This window comes from Hemicordylus capensis, chromosome 2, assembly GCF_027244095.1.
Source record: "Hemicordylus capensis ecotype Gifberg chromosome 2, rHemCap1.1.pri, whole genome shotgun sequence".
NCBI lineage: Eukaryota > Metazoa > Chordata > Lepidosauria > Squamata > Cordylidae > Hemicordylus > Hemicordylus capensis.
The window spans coordinates 188,844,855-188,865,500 of record NC_069658.1 but is presented as its reverse complement, the minus strand read 5'-3'; the positions used below and the strand labels follow the sequence as shown (position 1 = coordinate 188,865,500).

Sequence of the window (20,646 nt, the reverse complement as noted above, 5' to 3'; positions counted from 1 at the left end):
TACTGTACACCTGCCATTGCTACTGGGAGGGCTCAGTTCTTCGTGCCAACACCCAGATCGGTCCTTTTGCCGATCCCTACAGCTTCCCTCGCACCCATATGAAGCCGGACCCATGGAGAAACCCTTCTTGTGGGCGCCTCTCCCTTTCCACAAATCCCTCTTCACAACCCTCCTGCTTCCCCACCACGCTGAGGAGCGAGATTCTGCAGCCCAGAAGTCCCGTCGTCCAGATCGAGTGAAGGTGAACGCTTGCCCCGCTCTGCCCCCCCATCTATTTCTTCCTTAAATCTAAGATGCCCCCATCTCTTGCCCACCTGGGAACTCACACAATTAGACTTCAAACTAAAACGCCTCATTGCAGTTGCTTTACTTAGAAATGTATTTTTATTAGACTTCAAGCTAAAACATCTCATAGTTGTAGCTTCACCTAGAGACGCATTCTTATTTGCCTTAACCACAATTCTCTTTTCTGTATCCCACTTCCTCAAATAAATTCTTCTCTTAATTTTGAAACTATATCCTTTCTCAATCCAGTCTTTTCTTGAGACCAAATGTTTGCACAAATTAAATAGTGGAACTCATCCCTGCTTAAGAGTGAACTCCCCCACAAAGCCCAAACATTGGGGTGCTGACCAAACATTCCAGGGCAGTTCATAGGAAGATAGGAAGCTGCCATATACTGAGTCGGACCATTGGTCTATCTAGCTCAATATTGTCTACACAGACTGGCAGCAGCTTCTCCAGGGTTACAGGCAAGAGTCTCTCTCAGCCCTAACTTGGAGATGCTGGGGAGGGAACTTGGAACCTTCTGCACTTCCTAGAGTGGCTCCATCCCCTGAGGGGAATATTTTACAGTGTTCATACATGTAGTCTCCCATTCATATGCAACCAGGGCAGACCCTGCTTAGCTAAGGGGACAAGTCATGCTTGCTACCACAGGACCAGCTCTCCTCTGACAATTAATACCTTTCTCTCTTTCCCCCACTGGATACTGTTAATTGGCTGAAAACGGTTCTCTGTGCAGGTTTGTTACTTCTGCTGCTGTCAAGAAAGGAGGAGGAATGACAGCGGGAGGGTATGACTAATGAAGTAGAAGCTGCTGAAAAGTAGGGGATGCCTGCCGATAGATAGCTATGTTAGCACATAACCCGCAGTTTTGCTGGTTTTCTTTCAAGTGCATTCATGTTAATCAAATAGCTTTCCAGTGTGTGAAAGTGCTCTCTGACATTGTCTGTAACCCTTTGGCACCATCATTCCATTTCTTACTTTGCTTTATTTCCCAACTGCTGTCTGAAGAAGAAGAAATGGCAGCTTCTCTTACAGGTCATGTGCCATTGCCTGGGTCTGCTCTAGTTAATCCAGCCCTGTTTCTTTGTCTCTTCCCTTCACCCTCCCTCTTACACATCCTGCTGCTGCCAGGTGGTGATAATGGAGACGAGGAGCAAAGATGGCACTTGGCCCAGCTCTAGACCACATACCATGTGAGTACTCAGCTCTGGGGTTTGCACAGCTCCCAAGAGGTGCATGTGTGCCCTACGTTGTAGCAGATTGTCCTTCAGGGTTTCAGAATTGGTTTTCCTTCCTGAGAGGCAAAAGCATCTTGGGTGTGGGGTGAACAGAACTGTCGGGTGTGTTGGGGACATGGCTGCTTTTTGTCCACCCCCCCCCCCGTTCCAAAAGATAGCTGGACCTTGTTGCTTTAACGGTTCTTTTCACAGCCTCCCTTCTGTCTCTTAGGAAGAACTCAGTGGAAGATGAGGAGCTGTATCAGGGCCAGCCAGGGGTCTGTGGCCTCACAAATCTGGGCAACACCTGCTTCATGAACTCTGCTTTGCAGGTATCAAATGTGGGATCTGGCACACATGTTGACCTTGTGGCACCAAATCTCTGTGTTACAGAGGGTTCAATACTGAGCAGGAGTGTGTCCCTTGAGTTCCGTCAGCATGATGGAACCTTTTTGTGTTTCCCCCCCACCCATGAACTCCAGCTGCAGAAAGCGAGGAGAAGTAGATTAAGGTAAAGCTTACTGAACAGTTTCCCCCATCATGAGAAGAGAGAAGGGATGCCAAACACAGACAACCCCAAGATATTTTATCTCTTGAAATCCAAACAGCACTGTTCTCTCTATCTCCACAACTAGTTGACGGGATGCAACCTCCTGGAATGTTCTCTTTTCAAGTCTTCTAGAAAAGAACCACCATACCAGAGAACGTTCCGTGGATGGTGCCCTGTCAGTCAGATCTGTCTGATGTCATACTCTAAAAGATACTCCAAATCCATTGCTCACCTTGCTTCATGGTGGAGTTGCCTCTGCTCCCATACTACCACGTAAATTTCCTCTGAAGAAGATGTGGCTTGAGTTGAGTGTAGGTTTGTGTCTGAGGCCGTTTGGCATACTAGAGTTGAGAAGGGATTCTTTCTCCTTGTGCTCTGCTGACAACCCTATGGGATTTTTCTAATGTTATCCCCTGGTATGGTCAACTTATCTCATTACTTGAGCAAAACTCTTTAAATTCTGCTGGCACTTCTGGGGTGGGATCTCTTGTTCGCATCTTCTCTGTGCTTGTAATCTGTACAGTGTAGCCTGTTCTTGAGAGAGAGGAGGCATGAATGGAGATTCTGGGACTAGTGAGATTCGTGGAATAAAGAAAGGGTGAGAGGAACTGAATGGAGGTATGGATGCTTCAGATTCTGTATCAGACTTGATGACCTCTGGGTTCCTGTCACCTCACTTATTTTAATCAAGGGTATCTCCCACCTCTGGAGGAAAAGAGACTTTTATAAGTTAAAATGGTGTGCAGTCCAGATCTTTCTCGTGTTCGGATTATATTTATCCTGCTCTTCCTCCAAGGAGCTCAGGACAGTACACATGGTTTCCCCCATCCTTTTTAATCTTCAGAACAACCAAAGATTTAAAAGGGCAACTGTGAGGGAGGTGAGTCTTGCGAGGGAGAGTGACTAGTCCAAGGTCATCCCGGTTGCTGCTAGTGTGAGTGGAGACTGGAACCCAGTGGTGCTCTCACTATAACTATATGTCCTCTGCTATAGAAATAAAATGGTGCACCCGGATGAGCTGTATTCTACAACACACATAAATAAGTTACAGGTTTGCATATATATCTTCCATAAGTCATTTTTGCTTCTGCTAATCGTGGGCTTGTGTGGGAGTTAGCTTTGGTCACTGAAGCTCTGAAACCTTGTTACCAAAAATCCTGCTTCATCCATCTCCTCAGCCTTAGTTGCTATGATTTCATTACGTGCTTGAAAGTCTGTCATCACTTGAGGGCTCGAGACTGGCTTTTTCAAATATAAAAGCCAAAGTCCAGGGGTTGCAGGATGCCCTTGCAGTCCTGACTCTGAAATACTATAGAAGCGTCTCCCATTGAAGACTGCACCCTCTCTCTCTCTCTCTCTTTCAGTGTCTTAGCAATGTGCCCCCTCTCACTGAGTATTTCCTCAACAATTGCTACTTGGAGGAACTAAACTTCAGCAACCCCCTGGGTATGAAGGGTGAAATTGCAGAGGCCTACGCTGACCTCATCAAGCAGCAATGGTCTGGCCATCACCGCTCTATTGTGCCCCGCATGTTCAAGGTGAGCTACGCTTTTCCTCTCTGCAACCTTCCTTTCTGTTCTTGAGGCCTGAGGCCCCCAACCTGCGTTCCTCTTCTCTGCAGACCAAAGTGGGCCACTTTGCATCCCAGTTTCTCGGCTACCAGCAGCATGACTCCCAGGAGCTTCTCTCCTTCCTGCTTGATGGGTTGCATGAGGACCTCAACCGTGTCAAGAAGAAGGAGTACGTGGAGCTGAAGGATGCGGCCGGGCGGCCAGACGAGGTGAGCGGGCTGGGAACGGAAGGAATGTTGGCAATTCTAAATCTGGGCTCCTGGTTCTGCTGCTTAAACAATTGGAGGTTTTTGTACAGAATAGTCTCCTGATAAAGGAACAAGTTCTAGTAAGAACTCATTCGCCTACTCTCGTTTCACTATCCCTAAAACTGGATAAATTTGGTTCATTTTGGTTAGGTGGCCCACAAGTTAGCCCACTTGCACCCCAAACGTTCACACTTTGCCATTTCGCATTGGGGTAGATGCCATCATCACAAACTATGCCACTGAGGTGTCCCTCACTCCAACTGTACCTTATTTGGATCAAATTGGATGCAGTCCACAAGTTAGCTCACTTGCACCTCAAATGTTTGTGTCCACCATCTTGAATCGGGGTGGATGACATCACAAACTACGCCATTGAGGTGTTCCTCTGTGTCCTACAACTGTACCCGATTTGGTTCATATTGGTCCAGGCATTGCGAAGTTGATGAGGGGGATGGACACACGGAATGTCAGGTGATCTCATAATCCTACTGGAAAGTAGGTTAAAACTTACTTGGGGAAAGCTGTGGTGCTTTATTAGCTTTCTGATAGGTTTGGGGTAAGGAATATAGTTGTTGCAGCTAATGGCAGGAGAGATGTTCACAGTCATAGCTGTTTAACAGTAACGTAAAAATTCTTACAGACCTGTACTGCCTTCCCATATCATCTGAAGCACTCTTATCATACAACATGAAAACTGATTAAACCACTGCTTAAGACACACAATGAAAATCCTAATAAAATGAGCAGTTATAGTAGACAGCAGGGCACAGGTAGTGGGAGGTTGTGGAGGCTGCACTGAATAAAGAAGTTCTGTCCCTGCATGAATAGAAATCTTTTTTTTTTTTAATGCCTTCCCTGCCTTTTGTCAAAAAATCCCAAGGTGCTTAACATTAAATTAAATTAAATTAAATTAAATTAAATTAAATTAAATTAAATCAAATTAAATCAAACCATACAGCAAGAACAATAAACCTACAGACCCGCCTCTCCCATCCAGTTACATCCCGTCCAGTTAGATCATCTCAGATGGCCCTCTTGTTGATCCCTGATTTTCAAGCGATTTGGGCTCTCGGACCCGCGAAAAGGCCTTTTCAGTTGCTGCCCCACTTCTTTGGAACTCTCTTCCCCTCCAGATTCGTTTAGCCCCTTCCTTACTGATCTTCAAATCTCTATTGAAGACTTTTCTTTTTTACCAGGCTTTTGCCCTATAGTTTACCTATTTGTTTTTTGTTAGTTACTTTAGTTTTTAATTTAGAATGTAATTTTTAATGTTGCCTTGTTTGCATGAAGACTGCCCGGAGTCTTCGGAATGGGCGGTATATCAAATGTTTCTAATAAATAAATAAATATAATATAATATAATATAATCCAGTACATTCACAATAAAGCAATGCAAGACAACAGTAAAGTCATACCACCAGGCCACCCTCCTCAATCATTGACCAAAGACCAAGCATTAAAAATAGGTCTTCAGTATCCTTGTTAAATGTTGAAAGGGGAGGGGCATGATAGATCTCTGAAGACTGGGGATTCCAAAGGCAGAATTACATAAATCCCACTTGTTTCTTCCTTTTCCTTCCAGTTTCTAAGGGTTTGTAGAAAATTTAAGGCTTTCTCATTCGCAGCCTTGAAGGCTTAAAATTTCTCTTTCCCCCTCCACCTGCCCCCAATATGAGCTTAGTTCTTCACAGGGGCAACCTAAGATGTGCTTGGTAGATGAGAGAGAGAGAGACTTCCATTTGGACAGCCTGACGTGTGTAAAGTCTGTCTTGCTGGAGGTGCAGGGGGGAGGCAAGTTGGAGAAATGTATTTATTTTATTATTTATATTATATTTTATATTATTATTTATATTATTGCTTATATTTATTTTATTTATTTATTTCCTTTCATTAAAATAATCCCAAGGCAGTTTACACAGAATTAAAAACAAAACTATAAAAATGACTATGGAAATTTTTTCTAAAGTTTTAGGAGTACAAACAAAGAAGCCAATAAAATACCTGGGAATAAATCTCATTAAGAATAATAAAGACCTGTTTAAAAACAACTATATGCAAATCTGGAAATCTATCGCTGCTGATCTGGACAGATGGAAAAAGCTGACCCTTTCTTGGCTCGGGTGGATTTCGGCAATAAAAATGAATGTACTGTCCAGGATGAATTTTCTTTTTCAAATGATCCCTATAAAGATAGAAGATAGGATACTGAATAAATGGCAGAGTCATCTTGATTCATTTATCTGGAACTATAAAAAACCCAGAATACGATTTAAGGTTATGCAAGATGTAAAGGAAAGAGGTGGACTAGGTGTTCCTAATTTGAAACTCTATTATCATGCCAGTTGTTTGACTTGGATTTCAGAATGGATTATATCCCCCTATGGTTATCTTACTGGAATGGAAAGCTCTGGTCTTTCTAGAGGACTGCATAACTATTTGTGGATTACAAGCTCGAGAAAAGATTCGGAGATACAATATCATGCCATTAGGCAAAGTCTTTTATACGTCTGGGATAAATATCAAAAAATAATAAGTCCAAGGCTATCACCTTTTACCTCAATCTTGAATGTGTATTTCTATGAAGAGGAATCTTCGTACAAGTATAAATTTTGGAGAGAGAACTCATATACCCTGCATAGTTTAATCCAACGCCTTGCCCAAAGTAAATCTTCTGAACAACCACCGCTTACTTCATCTTGGTTTCTACATGCCCAGATCAGTTCAATAGTACGGAAGGAGTTGCAGATACAGGGTGGTAAACTCAGAGAATTAACGGACTATGAGGATCTCATTACTCGAAATACGGATCATCTGTTAGGTAGAATATACAAATTGTTACTGAGATATGACACAGAGACTGAGCAGATTAAAGAATGCATGATAAAATGGATGCAGAATTTTAACAGGTCGATTGATATGTCTGACTGGGAATATCAGTGGAAGAAGAACTTAAATTTACCCTGAGTAACAATTTAAGAGAAAATGGTATAAGATGTTTTTTAGATGGTACATAACTCCTTTGACAATTAACAAAATAGATGACTCTATCTCGAAGAATTGCTGGAAATGTAACCAGCATCCTGGTTCATTTTATCATATGTGGTGGAGCTGTGACAAAGCTCAACTGTTCTGGAAGCAAATTCATAAGAAAATCGAACCAATCTTAGAGGTTAAGCTCCCTTTTCTTCCAGAAATATTTGTTCTCAGTATGACTAAACCTTACATTTCTTCTAAACTTAATGAGCTATTTCTATATATGATTACCGCAGCAAGGATTATATTCGCCACAAATTGGCGAGTACCTGTGATTCCCTCCTTAAATGACTGGTTTTTGAAGCTATGGGATTATGCATCAATTTCGAAAGTCTCAGCTTACAAGAAGGGTCTCTCTTCTGAGTCATTTATGTCTGTTTGGGAGCTTTTTATAAATTACAACATTCAACAAAGTCTCCATTTGTTCCCAATGTCAGGATTTGATTTATGATCTTCTGTGTACACAAGTTAAACACGGCATAAAATATTGCAGAAGGGGGTGTTTTGCTGTTTAACTCAGCTTTTTTATAGAAATGACTTTTTTTACTCAATAGGATTGGTTTTTGTTTTTTAATCATCTGTAATTATGGAACGTTAGGTTGCTTTTTTATTCAGTTTTATGTTCTTTTGTGTACACAAGGTAAAAATGGCATAAAATATTGCAGAAGGGTGTTATTCTGTTCATTAACTTGGCATTTTTGAAGAAATGATTTTTCTATAAAAATGATTAAATGATTTTATAGAAATGATTCTTTTTTACTCAGTAGAATTGGCTTTTTATCATCTGTAATTATGAAATGTTAGGTTGTTTCTTTATTTAATTATCAAACTGTGGGCGGTGAAAAGTGTGGGAAGAGGTTGCTGTTTCTTTTCCTTTTTCAAAATTTGTATTGCTTGATATTTTTGAACACTTCTGTTGTATCTCTCCTTTATCTGCTTTTTATTTTGAAAATTAAAATTCTATTTTAAAAAATGACACAATTAAAATACTAAGCTAAAAATATAAAACAAATCCGATTAAAAATTTAAAACACAAGCATAAAAACAGTACAAAATACAAAGAAGCAGCAGCAGAGACAATCATATAAAAGCCTGGGTAAAAAGCCAAGATTTAACATGCTTTCTAAAAACTGTGATGGAGACCGAGGAGCGGATACCCACTGGGAGAGCATTCCAGAGTCTGGGGGCAGCAACAGAGAAGGCCCTGTTGCGAGTGCATGACAACCAAGCTTCTGTCATTGTCTGCACCCAGAGCAGAGCCCTCTCAGATGGCCAGTAGGGGCTCTCTGAAACCATCTGATGGGGCTGGGGCATAACATGGTGGCCCTTGGCAGCTGCTTGAAGCAGTGCATTGAATGACTGTCACTGGATTGGGCTGCAAGCAGTATGTAGCTGCTCAGATTGACTGCCCTTTGGACTGTCGGTTACTTGGGGCTTTCAGAAGATGCAGGGAACAGTGCCCCCGTTAAAGTGTCCCAGTTGTTTCTCCCCTATGAATTCTTGCATTCTGTGGAAACTTCCAGGGTTGTGTGTGTTCAGCTTCCTTAATGAATGCTTGAGGCATTCAATTAATAATAAATTATCATTAGAGGCAATACTATCTGATGGCTAACAACCAGCAAACTCCATCTTTTTCTCCCTCCTTGCGTGTGTCTTTGTGCCAGCTAGCAAAGAGTCAGCTGAATAACCAGTTTTCCTCTGGCTTTAAAGAACAGGAAGAAAAGTGGGAGAGAAAAAGAAATTAAATTGGGTGTTGAGGAGAACTCAGCCCATCGGGGTTGTCAAAGAATGCCTAAACGCTTAGAAGTAGTGCCTGCGTTTCATCAGTGGTTTCAGCTGCCAATCTCCACGTGAAAAATCAGTTATTCAGCCGTGCCAAGGCCTTCTCGTGGCTTTTGGAGCCCCTTGACAGTAATGTGTGCCTTACCAGAAGGAAATAGAGAGTCTCCACACCTTCAGCTCTTCTTTCTCCCTCCAGGAAGTAGCGGAGGAAGCCTGGCGCAACCACAAACGCCGCAATGACTCCATCATTGTCGACATCTTCCATGGGCTCTTCAAATCCACCCTGGTGTGCCCCAAGTGTGGCAAGGTTTCTGTGACCTTTGACCCCTTCTGCTACCTCAGTGCCCCCCTGCCTGTCAGCAAGGAGCGGGTCATGGAGGTTTTCTTTGTGTCCATGGACCCCTGCAAGAAGCCCGAGCAGGTATTCATCTGTTCTTCTAGAAGGGTGGGTGGGTGGGTTGGTTAGTTAAAGTAAGACTTTATCTGAACTGGGGTTGAGTCCTGGAACTAGTAGCTTCTCTTCCTAGCTATTGGAGGGAGAGATTACATAGGTATGCAGCCAAGGAGGTCATGAACTAACTTGTCTCTGGCTGTCGGAAGCAGATGATGTACAGGGCAAGGGGCTCAGTACGGTGGTTCCCAAGGCAGCTCCTAGTCAAGAAGGGTGGCTGCCACCTCCTTGGGAATGTAGGCTTTAGACTGGGTGTTTGTGGTTTCCTGTAGGCTCAGATGTTGACAACCCCCCCCCCTTTTCTCCCCATAGCACAGACTGATTGTCCCAAAGGCTGGGAAAGTGCTAGATCTCTGCTACACCTTGTCCAAGCACACCGGGGTGCCTGCTGAGCGGGTGAGTTTGGGAGGCAAGGGAATGGATGCAGCCTGCTCTCTGATCCCATGGGCTGTAGTAGCCTCTCCCCTCCCCTGTGTTGACTGTCAGTGTCTCCCTCCCAGATGATGGTGGCTGACGTGTTCAGTCACCGCTTCTACAAGATCTATCAGAAGGAGGAGTCTCTGAGCTGCATCCTGGACCGGGATGACATCTTTGTGTGAGTTTGGGAGCAGCGGGGAGCAAGTCCTTGGGAGCAAGCGGGGAGGGAAGGCAGATCCGCCAGATAACTACTGTTTGGGCCCAGTGGGGCTGCTTAGTCTTCCTGTGCCTTTGTAAGAGGGCTGGAGAATGCTCTCCTGTGGATGAAGTGGACAGGTAGACGGTGCTTGTTTCAAAGGAGCTTCCCCTACACAGGACCCCTAGTGCTACCTGTCTGCCCAGATGTGCATTGCTTCAGTAAGAATGTGACAAGGAGTTCTAAGGGTATGTTTTCAAGTGCCATAATTGAGTGTGGTCCCAGAACAGCAGTTTTCAGCAGAGCCCAGTATGCCAGCATGCTGTCAAATATTATTAATTATTATTATTAATTCTCTTTCTATACCACCCTTCCAAAAATGGCTCAGGGCGGTTTACACATTGAAATAATAAATAAATAAGATGGCTCCCTGTCCCCAAAGGGCTCACAATCTAAAAAGAAACACAAGATAGACACCAGCAGCAGTCACTGGAGGTCCTGTGCCGGGGGTGGATAGGGCCAGTTACTCTCCCCCTGCTAAATAAAGAGAATCACCACGTTAAAAGGTGCCTCTTTGCCCAGTTAGCAGGGGACATAGGGCTCCGTGTTCCTCCTTGATCTCCCCTTGCATTGGCAGGTGTCCCATTGCCCCACCTTTCCTCCCCGGCTTGGAACAAGAGAGGGGCGGGGTTCTTCCTTGCACAGTGCAGCTATGGGAAGATGCCCACTCACGACTCCAACCTGGCCAAATAAGTCAGGGAGGCTAGAGCTGGCTGATCGGAGGGGAGCAGTGCTCTGAGCCGTCTTGCTGCTGCCAGAGTGGAGCCCAGCCATTCCAGAGGAAGGATGAGGACTGCCCATTTTTAGCGCTAGGTGGAGGCAGCACTTGGACTTGACGCCCGATTTCTGCTTAGATTCACGCTAAGCCCTGCTGTTCAATGTTACACCTCAACTGAAATGTATTTGGGAGCCCGGTGGGACCTGCAGTCTGCATATGTGAGGGTCGGTGTTGGTAGAGGGGCAGAAAGAGTACACCTGGTTCCTGTTCATCTCTCTCTATCTCTCTCTCTCTCTCTCTCTCTCTCTCTCTCCCCACCACCACCCCGCTTCTACCTCCAGCTATGAGGTGTCCATGTCCACACTGGAGGACCCAGCCACAGCGGATGCCGTAGTATTACCTGTGTATCTTCGGGAGCGCACCCAGGGACGTGACTACAATGAGAGTTACTATGGAGTCGTCCTCTTTGGCCACCCGCTCTTGGTGTCTGTGCCACGGGATCAGCTTTCTTGGGATGCCCTCTACCAGCTTCTGCTGCACCGCCTCTCGTGAGCCCCCTTGTGTGACTCTACCCAGCCTGAAACGCTCTTCAGCCGACTACCCTCTTGGCTCCATCTGCCTGTTATGAAGGGGGCGCATGAGCATATTACCCTAAAGCTGAAGTTCTTAGTTAAAACTGAACCACTGATAGTCTTGGTTGAGTGACTGGAGGTCTCTCTAGCCAAAGGGGAGCAGCGTGTTTGGGTTTTCGCCTTGCCCTGTTATATCCCAAAGGCTCTGGCTTAGACTGAGGCCTGATTCACACATGCATGTACATAACTTAATTACCCAGCACTTGATGACTGGCAGCTGCACATCTGAACAGATGGCGTTGTAGAACATGGCCTTTGAAGTGATAGGGAAGTGCTTGTTTGTGATGACCCGTTCCTGCCAGTCGTACTTCATGTTGCAGTTGCCAAGTGATGTGCATGCCTGTGTGAACCAGCCCGAAGCGACCTGCCTAAAATCAGACAGGGAAAGTTCCTTACTGGGCAAGGGTTTGAACCGGACTCTCCCAGTCCCAATCAAGAAACAAGTGCCTTTGTATCCTTTTCTGCAAGAACGTGTGGGTTAGGAACCTCGTCTTCCAAGAAGCTTTCCTTGTGGGGGAGGGGGAAGGACATGCTAGGCAAAGAGCAAGGCTATAGTTTTCAGCTTTCCCCACTGCCTGCATTTGCTCTCCTTCCCGTACTTTCCCCTTGCATCTCCACACCTGAAACAGCCTTTGCCTCCCTATCAGTCATGCTGCTTCCCTCTTCATGGCCCACATCTCTGGCAGAACCTTTTTTGAATTGCTTCAGTCACATTTGCCTGCACTCTGGAGTTAAAGCAGAAAATAAAAGTTTAGCTGCATTTTGACTTCAGGTTTGATGTGACTCTGACTTCAGACATGTTAGAAGGAGGGCGCGGGGCATAAGAACACTGTGTTGGTGTTGGATACAATCTTGCTTAGACACTATTTATTTCATATATACTGCTTGACATGCGTATGTCTAGACAGTGTACACAATAAACAATTAAACCATTTGAAATTAATTTCAGTTATAAGCCTGAGTGAGGGTCTTCCTAAAAGCAAACAGAGTTGGAGATGCTCTTGTTTTGACAGGGAGCATATTCCAAAGCCCCGGGGCAGCCACAGAGAAGGCCCGGTCCTGAGTCGCCACCAAATGAACCAGTGGCAACTGTAACCTCTAGATGTAATTGTAACTCTCCAGATCTTAATAGGCGACAGGGTTTGTGACAAAGAAGGCACTTTCTTAAGTACTCTGCACCTAAACTGTTAAGGGCTTTATAGGTAATAACCAGCACTTTGTATAGCCAGTGCAGTTCTTTTAAAATCTGTGTTGTATGGCCTCTTCAGATTGTCCTAGAGACCAGTCTGGCTGCTGGATTTTCTAACAATTGTAGTTTTCAGACCACATACAAAGGCAGTCCCATATAGAGTGTATTTACCTCTCAGAAATGTGCATAGCTGATGCATCAGCTGAAGCTGATAAAAAGCACTCCTGGCCAGTGCTCAGCCTGAGAAACCAGAAAGTTTTGGATTCAGGACCACTTCCGTCTTATTTGGATTCAACTTCAGTTTGTTATCCCTCATACAGCTCATTACCACTTCCAGGCAGGCATTTAGGGAAGTTAGGCCATTTCCTGATGAGGTCGACATGGATAGATAAATCTGGGTGTCGTCAGCATGATAACACCCTGCACCAAACCTCCTGATGATCTTTCCCAGTGGTTTTCTGTAGATGTTGGAGCATGGCAGCTCGGCTTGCCATGGGGATTGGTATCCTGTGGCAAGTTTTCTAATTCCTAGCATCCTTTGCACCCACCAATACCATTTTAGGGGAATGGGATGTGAATTCTGTCCTCATAGTAAACTTCCATTGGTAGCTGTTGTCAGAGTGAAGAAGCCTGCTACATGATGGGCAGAATTCATTCTTATTTCGGTTTCCCAAAGAGCTGGAAATGTGCTGGTGGTGGAAGAGGAGGGCCTGAGGCCAGCCAGACATTGGCTGGCTGTGCGCGCCTGTGTGTACACACACACACACACACACACACACACACACACACACACAGTTTCTCAGCTTGAAGAATACTTCCACAACCCTTTCTGCTTCCGAGGGGGAAAGATCTCTAAAGCGCTTTCGTTTTCTCACCAGCTGCTATACACCTTCTGAGTTCCAGAATTTTTTAATTAGCAAGGGGCTCGGTGCCTAACATCTCATGACCCACACTTTAAAAATTGATCTAGGTTACATAAGATTTTAAATATCTAGACAGAATTGCTACCAGATTCTGTGGAATATCATATTTAGTTATATATTTGCTTCCTTGTTCTACCAAATTGCACTTGAGTGCAGTATCCCCAGTCCTGTTTTATGGCCCTTCTTTCATTGCATTGCTGCCACAAGGGAAGGTCCTGCCCCTTGAAGACTGGGGGTGTGACTTGCATCTCTTTGCAGCCGCTACGTGATACAACCAGACTCTGAGGAAGAGGAGGATGATCAGAGCGAGGAGGAAGACCTCTACAGCAAGAGACCCAATGGGCTGAGTGAAGGTGAGGCGGGGCAGACTGTGTATTTGTGTGTTTGTGGAGGAGGGGGCGATAAGACTTCCATTCAATTTCTGTCTGCCCTTTCCCCCACCAATTCACAGGGGAGGAGGAAGAAGAGGAAGAGGAGGAGACAACAGTGGAAGGCTCTACTAGCCAGGAGCCTAGCTCAGAGACAGAGGAAAACCCCTCAGATGCATCTCTGGGGGAGGAAGGGGCTGGTGTGCAGGGGAGGCATAGTCCTAACACATCTCCCCACCAGGCCCCCCGCTCCCCCTCTTCTAGCCCCAGCCCTCCTACAGCCAACCAGGCCAAACGCAAATGCTGCCTGCCACAGAGACGACGAAAAATGCTTTTCACCCTCCAGCCTGTCAATTCTAACGGTACCAGTGATCGAATGGCTGGCCAGGACGAAGGCAGTGCGGTCTCCTTCAACTGTGAGTCGTTTCTTTTCTGTCCATGCTAGCTTCTTGTAGCAAGTCAAGGGGGGAAAAGCTCAAACGCATACAGATGCCAGGAGGACACCATCAGGCTACAGCTGACTAGTGGCACTACCTATAGGCTTGGGTCCAGTGCTGTCGTAAAGGGAGGTGACTGCAGAATGCATGTTTGAAAGCCTGGAAAAGCTATAAAGGTTGACTCCAATTATGTGTGCCTTAAGAAAATTTTTCTGAGGAGAAGATTAGGTACATATGTGGGGTTGGGTAGGTGGGGCTGGCTTCCCATTTGTGATCTTGGTTGCCATAGAGGTGTCCACCAGCTGACCTATTGATTAGATATATGTATTTTACTTCTGGCACACTATAATCTGGATTCACCTGTAGGAGCTTGAGGCATGGTAGTTTTTTTCCATAGGGCAGCGGGGCTAGATCTGATGATCTTCCTTGGGGGGCCTTTCTGCCCATTTGGTTAGCTTTAAGGATTTATATGCTGGCCTTTGATAAGTATTCTCAGGGTGACTTCTGAGTGGAAAAATTAAGAAGTGTAAAAGGTACCCCCCCATTACCCTGTAATCTCCTTAGAACGGTTTTTCGCTGTAAGGCCCGCACTGAGGGGCCCCAAGTGTGGCTCTCTAACAAATGGCTTACTGGACCTGTGTGAAGCTTCGGCCAAGGCAGACTACTGTGCCCAGTCCCCCCACCGTGCAGTGCGACTCTTTGCCCAGCACCAGGACAAATCACTCCTCTTGGAAGGCACGCAGGGAGTGCTGGGAAGTGTAGCCCTTCTAGAGCTCTTAAGAGGGGGCTCCACCTCTCTCTCAAAGGACCCTCGCAGCAAGGAGGACAGCACAGCACTGTGCAGAGGTCAGCACAGTAGGCAACGGCTCTCATGTGGAAGTTGGTTTTCCCCCCCAAAGTGGCCCCCACTTGGAAAATAGTGAAGATCACTACCTTGGTTAGAATAATGGAAGGACTGTATTTTAGCTGGCCTCACCACAATCACTTGAGTCCTCTTTGCCAGGGCCAGCGGTGGCAAGGCCAGCCCTTGCTCCGTCGTCACCCCCCACGGCCTCCTGCATTGCAGGGGTTAAATGGGAAAGTGAATTTCAAAGCGACACACCAAAGAGAAATCTGTTGGCTGAGCATAGTTGTATACCACTTTTCAGCAAAAAGTTCACAAAGCAGTCTACATAGCAAAAGAGATGGAAAAAAGGGTTCCCTGTCCCAAAAGGCTTCATGGTCGTAAACAAAAACAAGGGAGGACACACCAGCAAGTAACATCTGCTGGAAAGACAGTATGCTGGCTTGAATATGGACCGCTGCTCTCCCCCTGCTATAAAGGAAAACCACCATCCCTGCCCAGCTAGCAGGAAACCTCTATGTATGTGTGCACGTGCACACACACACACACACTCTCTCTCTCTCTCTCTCTCTCTCTCTCTCTCTCTCTCTCTCTCTCTCTCTCTCTGTGTGACACACACACACACACTGCTTCCAGCATGATAACTATTTCTGTATCTCTAACCACTCTTCTTCCCTTCCCCTAGCCCAACCGTACATCGCTATGGACTGGGACTCTGAAATGAAGAAGCACTACTACAATGAGACCGAGGCGGAGGTGAGTGTGAGGCATCCCTCCCATCCTTTCAGCTCTTGGTGAGAGTCCCGCAGCTGATCTCTCCAACAGCCGTGTGTGTCTTTCAGGGCTATGTCAAGCACGATTGCATGGGCTACATGCTAAAAAAGAACCCGGTCAGACTGCAGGAGTGCATCGAACTGTTCACCACTGTGGAGACACTGGAGGAAGAGAATCCCTGGTAAGAGCCTTTGTGCTGAGGGGTGGTGGAGGGAGGGCCATCCAGGAAGAAGGAACTGCATGCAGAGAGCTGAGAGAGACTAGATGGGCAGGGAGCCCTGACCTTATGGTCTTCAATGTGTCAAGCTTCATTTTTGTGGCAGGACCATAAAACAGATGGGGGAGTCAGGTTGCTGCTGCTGCTGCCTCTTTATGGCGTAAGCTCTCTGTGCCTTGCATTGGTTGCCACTCCAACTGCTACACTTAGTTCTAGTCAGTGTTAGTTCTGGCAGTGCTAGTCGGACTGCTCCGGGACTGGTTGGAAAGTGTGGGAGAGCCCATGTAGTATAGTGGTTGGAGTGTTGAGACTAGGCCTGGGAAGACCAAGGTTCAAGTTCCGGTTTAGCTATCAAGCTCATTAGGTAAGGATAAATAGCTTGGAATCTCCAGTAGGATGGAAGGCTGCACCCCAGGCAGAACCAGTCTGTGTATTATGCAGGTTACGGCGGTAGAATTCTGGGTGGTCATTTTGGATCTGGCTGGTCCCCCTGAGAGTTCTCTTCTCTCCCACCCCCAGAAAAAACAATCTGGCTCAGAATTCCTCCCTAGGGTGGTTCTCGTAGAGAGGAGAGCTGGTCTTGTGGTAGCAAGCATGACTTGTCCCGTTAGCTAAGCAGGGTCTGCCCTGGTTGCATATGAATGGGAGACTTGATGTGTGAGCACTGCAAGATATTCCCCTCAGAGGATGAAACCACTCTGGGAAGAGCAGAAGGTTTCAAGTTCTCTCCCTGGCTTCTCCAAGTTAGGGTTGAGAGACACTCCTGCCTACAACCTTGGAGAAGCCGCTGCCAGTCTGGGTAGACAATACTGAGCTAGATGGACCAATGGTCTGACTCAATATATGGCATCTTCCTATGTTCCTATGTTTGTTTAGCTAGTGGAGAGCAATCGTCCCTATCTAACTCCAGCACAGCGTCCCTCCAGTGGCTGCTGTTGGTGGCTGCCTTGTGGTTTGGGGTGCGTGTTTAAAGACTGTGTGTCCTCTTGGGACAAAGAACCATCTTTTTCTACATGAACAGCTTTAAGAACTACTTGTTGAAAAGCATATATAAATATTCTTAATAATAAACTGCAAGTCCTCCCAGAGAGCTGTGGATTCTCAGTACCATGTCTCATGCAGAGTTCCTTTTTCCTAGGTACTGCCCCACCTGCAAAAAGCATCAGCTGGCTACCAAGAAGCTGGACTTGTGGTCACTGCCAGAGATCCTCATTATTCACCTCAAGCGCTTCTCCTATACCAAGCACTCCCGGGAGAAACTCGACACCCTTGTGGAGTTCCCCATCCGGTGAGAGCTGGAGCCAAACTGTACCTGCACTTGAAGACCATGAGTGAGGAGGGGAGATTATAGGTAGCAGCCATTTGAGATGAAATCCCTTCTGAAATCCAGCAGGGAATTTCAGTGAGAGGACAGATGTGCACTTCTTAATCTTCAGGCTTCCAGAGGCCAAAAGGCTATCAAGGGGCTTCATCCTCCATGGAGGGGTCTGTCTGGAAAGTAGCCATTTCCCCCAAACTGAGTGTGTCCTCAAATGCTGTGCTAGGGGTGAGCTCGGTTGTCCCTACTCAGTTCTCCTTGTCAAATCTGCATCCTCTGTGGAGGTCTCTTCCCTGCTCATCCCCTGCTTTCTGCCTTTTCACTAAAGATTTTTCAGGAGGCATCTTGACTCCAGGGGGGATGGCTCTGAGCCACAGCTGTCTCAAGCTGGCGGTGGTGTTTGCAAAGGGGGAGCTACAGTGCTTGTGGAGAAACCTGCTAAAAGGGAGCCCTTCAATTTTTCCCCCTAAGGGAATGGAAGGTGCATTAAGAGTCTGAGCTATGAGCAGGCAGTAGAGTTTGAATCTTGGCTCAGCCAGGAACTGCCTGCACCTGTCACTGTAATATGACCACTGTAACTGGCCTACTTCACAGAGAGGTTGGAAGGATTATTGAGAACAGGTATGAGGCACTGTTCTGAGAGTTAGCATAACTTGGACATCACATTAGGGGTGGTTGTTTATTGTAAACATGCTGAGTGCCCCAAAACATGTGGAGAAAAGTTACTGTATTCCAGTCTCTCTTCTGCAGGGATCTCGATTTCTCAGACGTTATAATCAAGCCACGGAAAGACACTGACCCTATGCTGTATAAATATGACCTCATTGCTGTGTCCAACCACTATGGCAGCCTCAGAGATGGGCATTGTACGTATTGTTTTGGGACTGAGGGGAGTAGAGGGGTGGTGGGCAGGAGAACCCCAGAACTGGGGAAGAACAGCTAGGAGCAAAATCGCATCTGCTATAGGTCTTAAAGACCATCAAAAGAATCTGCATAGTTCATGCAAATCCAGAAATTAGCTCTCTCTCCTCCATGTACAATCTGGGAAACTTAACTTGAGCAAATCACAGAACTTCCGTTTTAATTGATCCTATTCTATGAATTGCAATATTTGGCATCAACTTTAGTAGCTGAGAGAGACAGCACTTCCTGTGCTAGGCTTAAGTCCTCTGTGCTGCAAAATAAGGCAGTCACAGAATGGTAATGCGGAGTCTCCTAGAATAGTGGTTCACAGCCTGGGATCCTCCAGATGTTGATGAACTACAACTCCCAGCATCTCCAGCCACAATAAATTGTAGCTGGGGGTGCTGGGAGTTGTAGTTCATCAACATCTGGAAGACCCCAGGCTGGCAAGTCGGAACCACTGTCCTAGAATAAAGTGTGTTCATATGGGTGGTTTCTATGCAAATCTAGCCATCGTATGGGTTTCTCTTGATCACTGGTGGTTTTGGCTTCAGATTTGTCAGAAAAATCAGCAGTTGCTTTTTGCTCTTTCCACTAGGATGCTTGAGAAAGAGAGTGTCCAGTGGTTCAGGAGGGTATAACTATGTTTATCTTGGGTAGAATGTCCTCTTCAAAAGCAGCACCAGTTTGAAGGTGGTGGTGGTGGTGGGTGACTTTAAGGGTTGGGGAGGGTGCACTCACCCTCCTCCCCCCGCTTTCCCCCTGCTAGTGCTCCACTGTAGACCGGTTTGGCGGGGCGGCAGCGTACCTCCCTGTCGCCCCGTCTCCTCATCGGACCAGAAGTAAGCGGAAGTACCCGGCACACGTCAGACACATTCCTCCCCCCCCCAATCTCTGAACTCCCTCGCGCTGGTTCCGTGCACATCCCTAGTCCCCCGGGAGGGAAGGAGATCAGTAGAGAGCAAAAGTCCCTTCCATAGATACTGGAAGACCTCCCCAAACCCTCTGTAGCTTCAGAGCCTTTAACAAATGCTATCTTCAGTTTGTTTTTAAAAGCTGATCTATATAACCATTAAGGCTAGGAACATACACTCATGCAATTCTATTTTAAATGAAAATTGGGATGTAGTTTTTGTGTGATGGAGGAGCAAAATGGCTGCCATTCCCCTCTGTCATGTAGATTTTATCTCTTGTGAGCTGGGTATTGCGTGCAAGCTGCTGATTTGTGCAAGGGTTTGATTTGCGTGATTCTTCCTCATCGCAGGAGGTGGAACATTGGGGGCTTAAGCCTGTTCAGGCAGTTGTGCGAAGTGCTTGGCTCACAAGTGACAGGATCTGGTTCACAAGTGAAATATTAAAAATAAGCCTGTTACAGATGGTTTTAAAAAGTGTTGTCAGGAGCTGAAGTGAAGAGCTTCCTGGCCTCCCTCTCCCTCTCCTTCAGGGCACACACGACTTCCCCTGGGAAGTTGGGGGCGGGGCTGTCCCAACCATCCTCCCAGGCCAGGCAGGTTTCTATAGGAGCCGGTGACAAGAGCTCCTTGGCCTGGTCATCTCTTTTGCCTTTCCCTCAGTACATATGGGAAAGTGTTTTGCAATTGTGTCCGTGTAGCAAGTCAGTATCCTTTTTCTTGATGGGTATTTGGAGCAAATGGAGCTTCAGTGGGCTGACTGGACTTTCTGCCCTCTAGACACTACTTTTGCCCGGAACAAGGACAGTGGGACGTGGTTTTACTTTGATGACAGCAGTGTCTCTTCAGTTTTAAAAGCCCAGATTGAGGTGAGTGAAACTGGATTTGTCCTCTTGACATTTTCTGACTGAATGGGATCACAGTGCCCTGTCATCTTTGCCAAATCTTGAAGTGCCAAATTCTCTTTGGCCTGTATTTGTGTTGTGAGAAGATGGGAGTTGGACCTCTAGGATGATGCGTCTCCAAACAGATCAAGCTTTTTGTTAAAAACAAGGCGAAACTGAGTTGTCCTACACATTCCTCTTTCTCAAGCAGAGTGATACCATCCCATTTTACAGTGGAAGTCCCTTTAGAGGTCAACCTGAACAGATCCCAAAGGGTTTGGGGGTGGTGACAGAGTGCTAGGCGCCATGTTTCTCTGAACAACACTCCTCCTAATACTGAATATGAGGGCATTGAGTTTCTCTTCATCTGAAATGAAGCAAGGTCATCTGAAAATCAAGTTAACATTTTTTGTATACTTGGAGGACTTCCTAAGTATGCAGAAGTTAGTTTTGTTCTTGTTTTAAGTTAAAAACATTTAAGCTTCCAGGACCTGTGGAATGTTGAGTGTGTCTGTTGGGCTGGAAAACCAGAAAATAGAGGGACCTTGCTTGGGTTGTCCCAAAGGTGGGGGATTGGGGTTGTAGGGGATGTATGCCATGAAATTTAAAAACCTCTCCACCCTGGAGAAGTTTTAGCTGCACATACAGTTATTCATGCATTATGTTCAATGGATGTACAGTAATATGCTTCATATCTGTACCCTGCATAGGGGTG

General features: G+C 46.1%; 1 protein-coding gene across 2 annotated transcripts in view; it reads left to right on the top strand.

Moving 5' to 3' along the window:
• Nucleotides 1–20,646, top strand: part of USP11 (ubiquitin specific peptidase 11) — a 41,637-nt gene that overhangs the window by 19,087 nt on the left and 1,904 nt on the right. The window contains exons 6-20 of one of the 2 annotated variants that reach the window (XM_053289014.1): nucleotides 1,420–1,481; nucleotides 1,738–1,837; nucleotides 3,420–3,593; nucleotides 3,677–3,835; nucleotides 8,886–9,110; nucleotides 9,453–9,536; nucleotides 9,641–9,735; nucleotides 10,873–11,079; nucleotides 13,534–13,628; nucleotides 13,727–14,059; nucleotides 15,610–15,680; nucleotides 15,767–15,879; nucleotides 17,054–17,203; nucleotides 17,984–18,099; nucleotides 19,828–19,916. In XM_053289014.1, the coding sequence (XP_053144989.1) occupies nucleotides 1,420–1,481; nucleotides 1,738–1,837; nucleotides 3,420–3,593; nucleotides 3,677–3,835; nucleotides 8,886–9,110; nucleotides 9,453–9,536; nucleotides 9,641–9,735; nucleotides 10,873–11,079; nucleotides 13,534–13,628; nucleotides 13,727–14,059; nucleotides 15,610–15,680; nucleotides 15,767–15,879; nucleotides 17,054–17,203; nucleotides 17,984–18,099; nucleotides 19,828–19,916 (2,073 nt within the window). The remainder of the gene's footprint in view (nucleotides 1–1,419; nucleotides 1,482–1,737; nucleotides 1,838–3,419; nucleotides 3,594–3,676; nucleotides 3,836–8,885; nucleotides 9,111–9,452; nucleotides 9,537–9,640; nucleotides 9,736–10,872; nucleotides 11,080–13,533; nucleotides 13,629–13,726; nucleotides 14,060–15,609; nucleotides 15,681–15,766; nucleotides 15,880–17,053; nucleotides 17,204–17,983; nucleotides 18,100–19,827; nucleotides 19,917–20,646) is intronic. The other variant, XM_053289016.1, reaches the window with a different exon arrangement.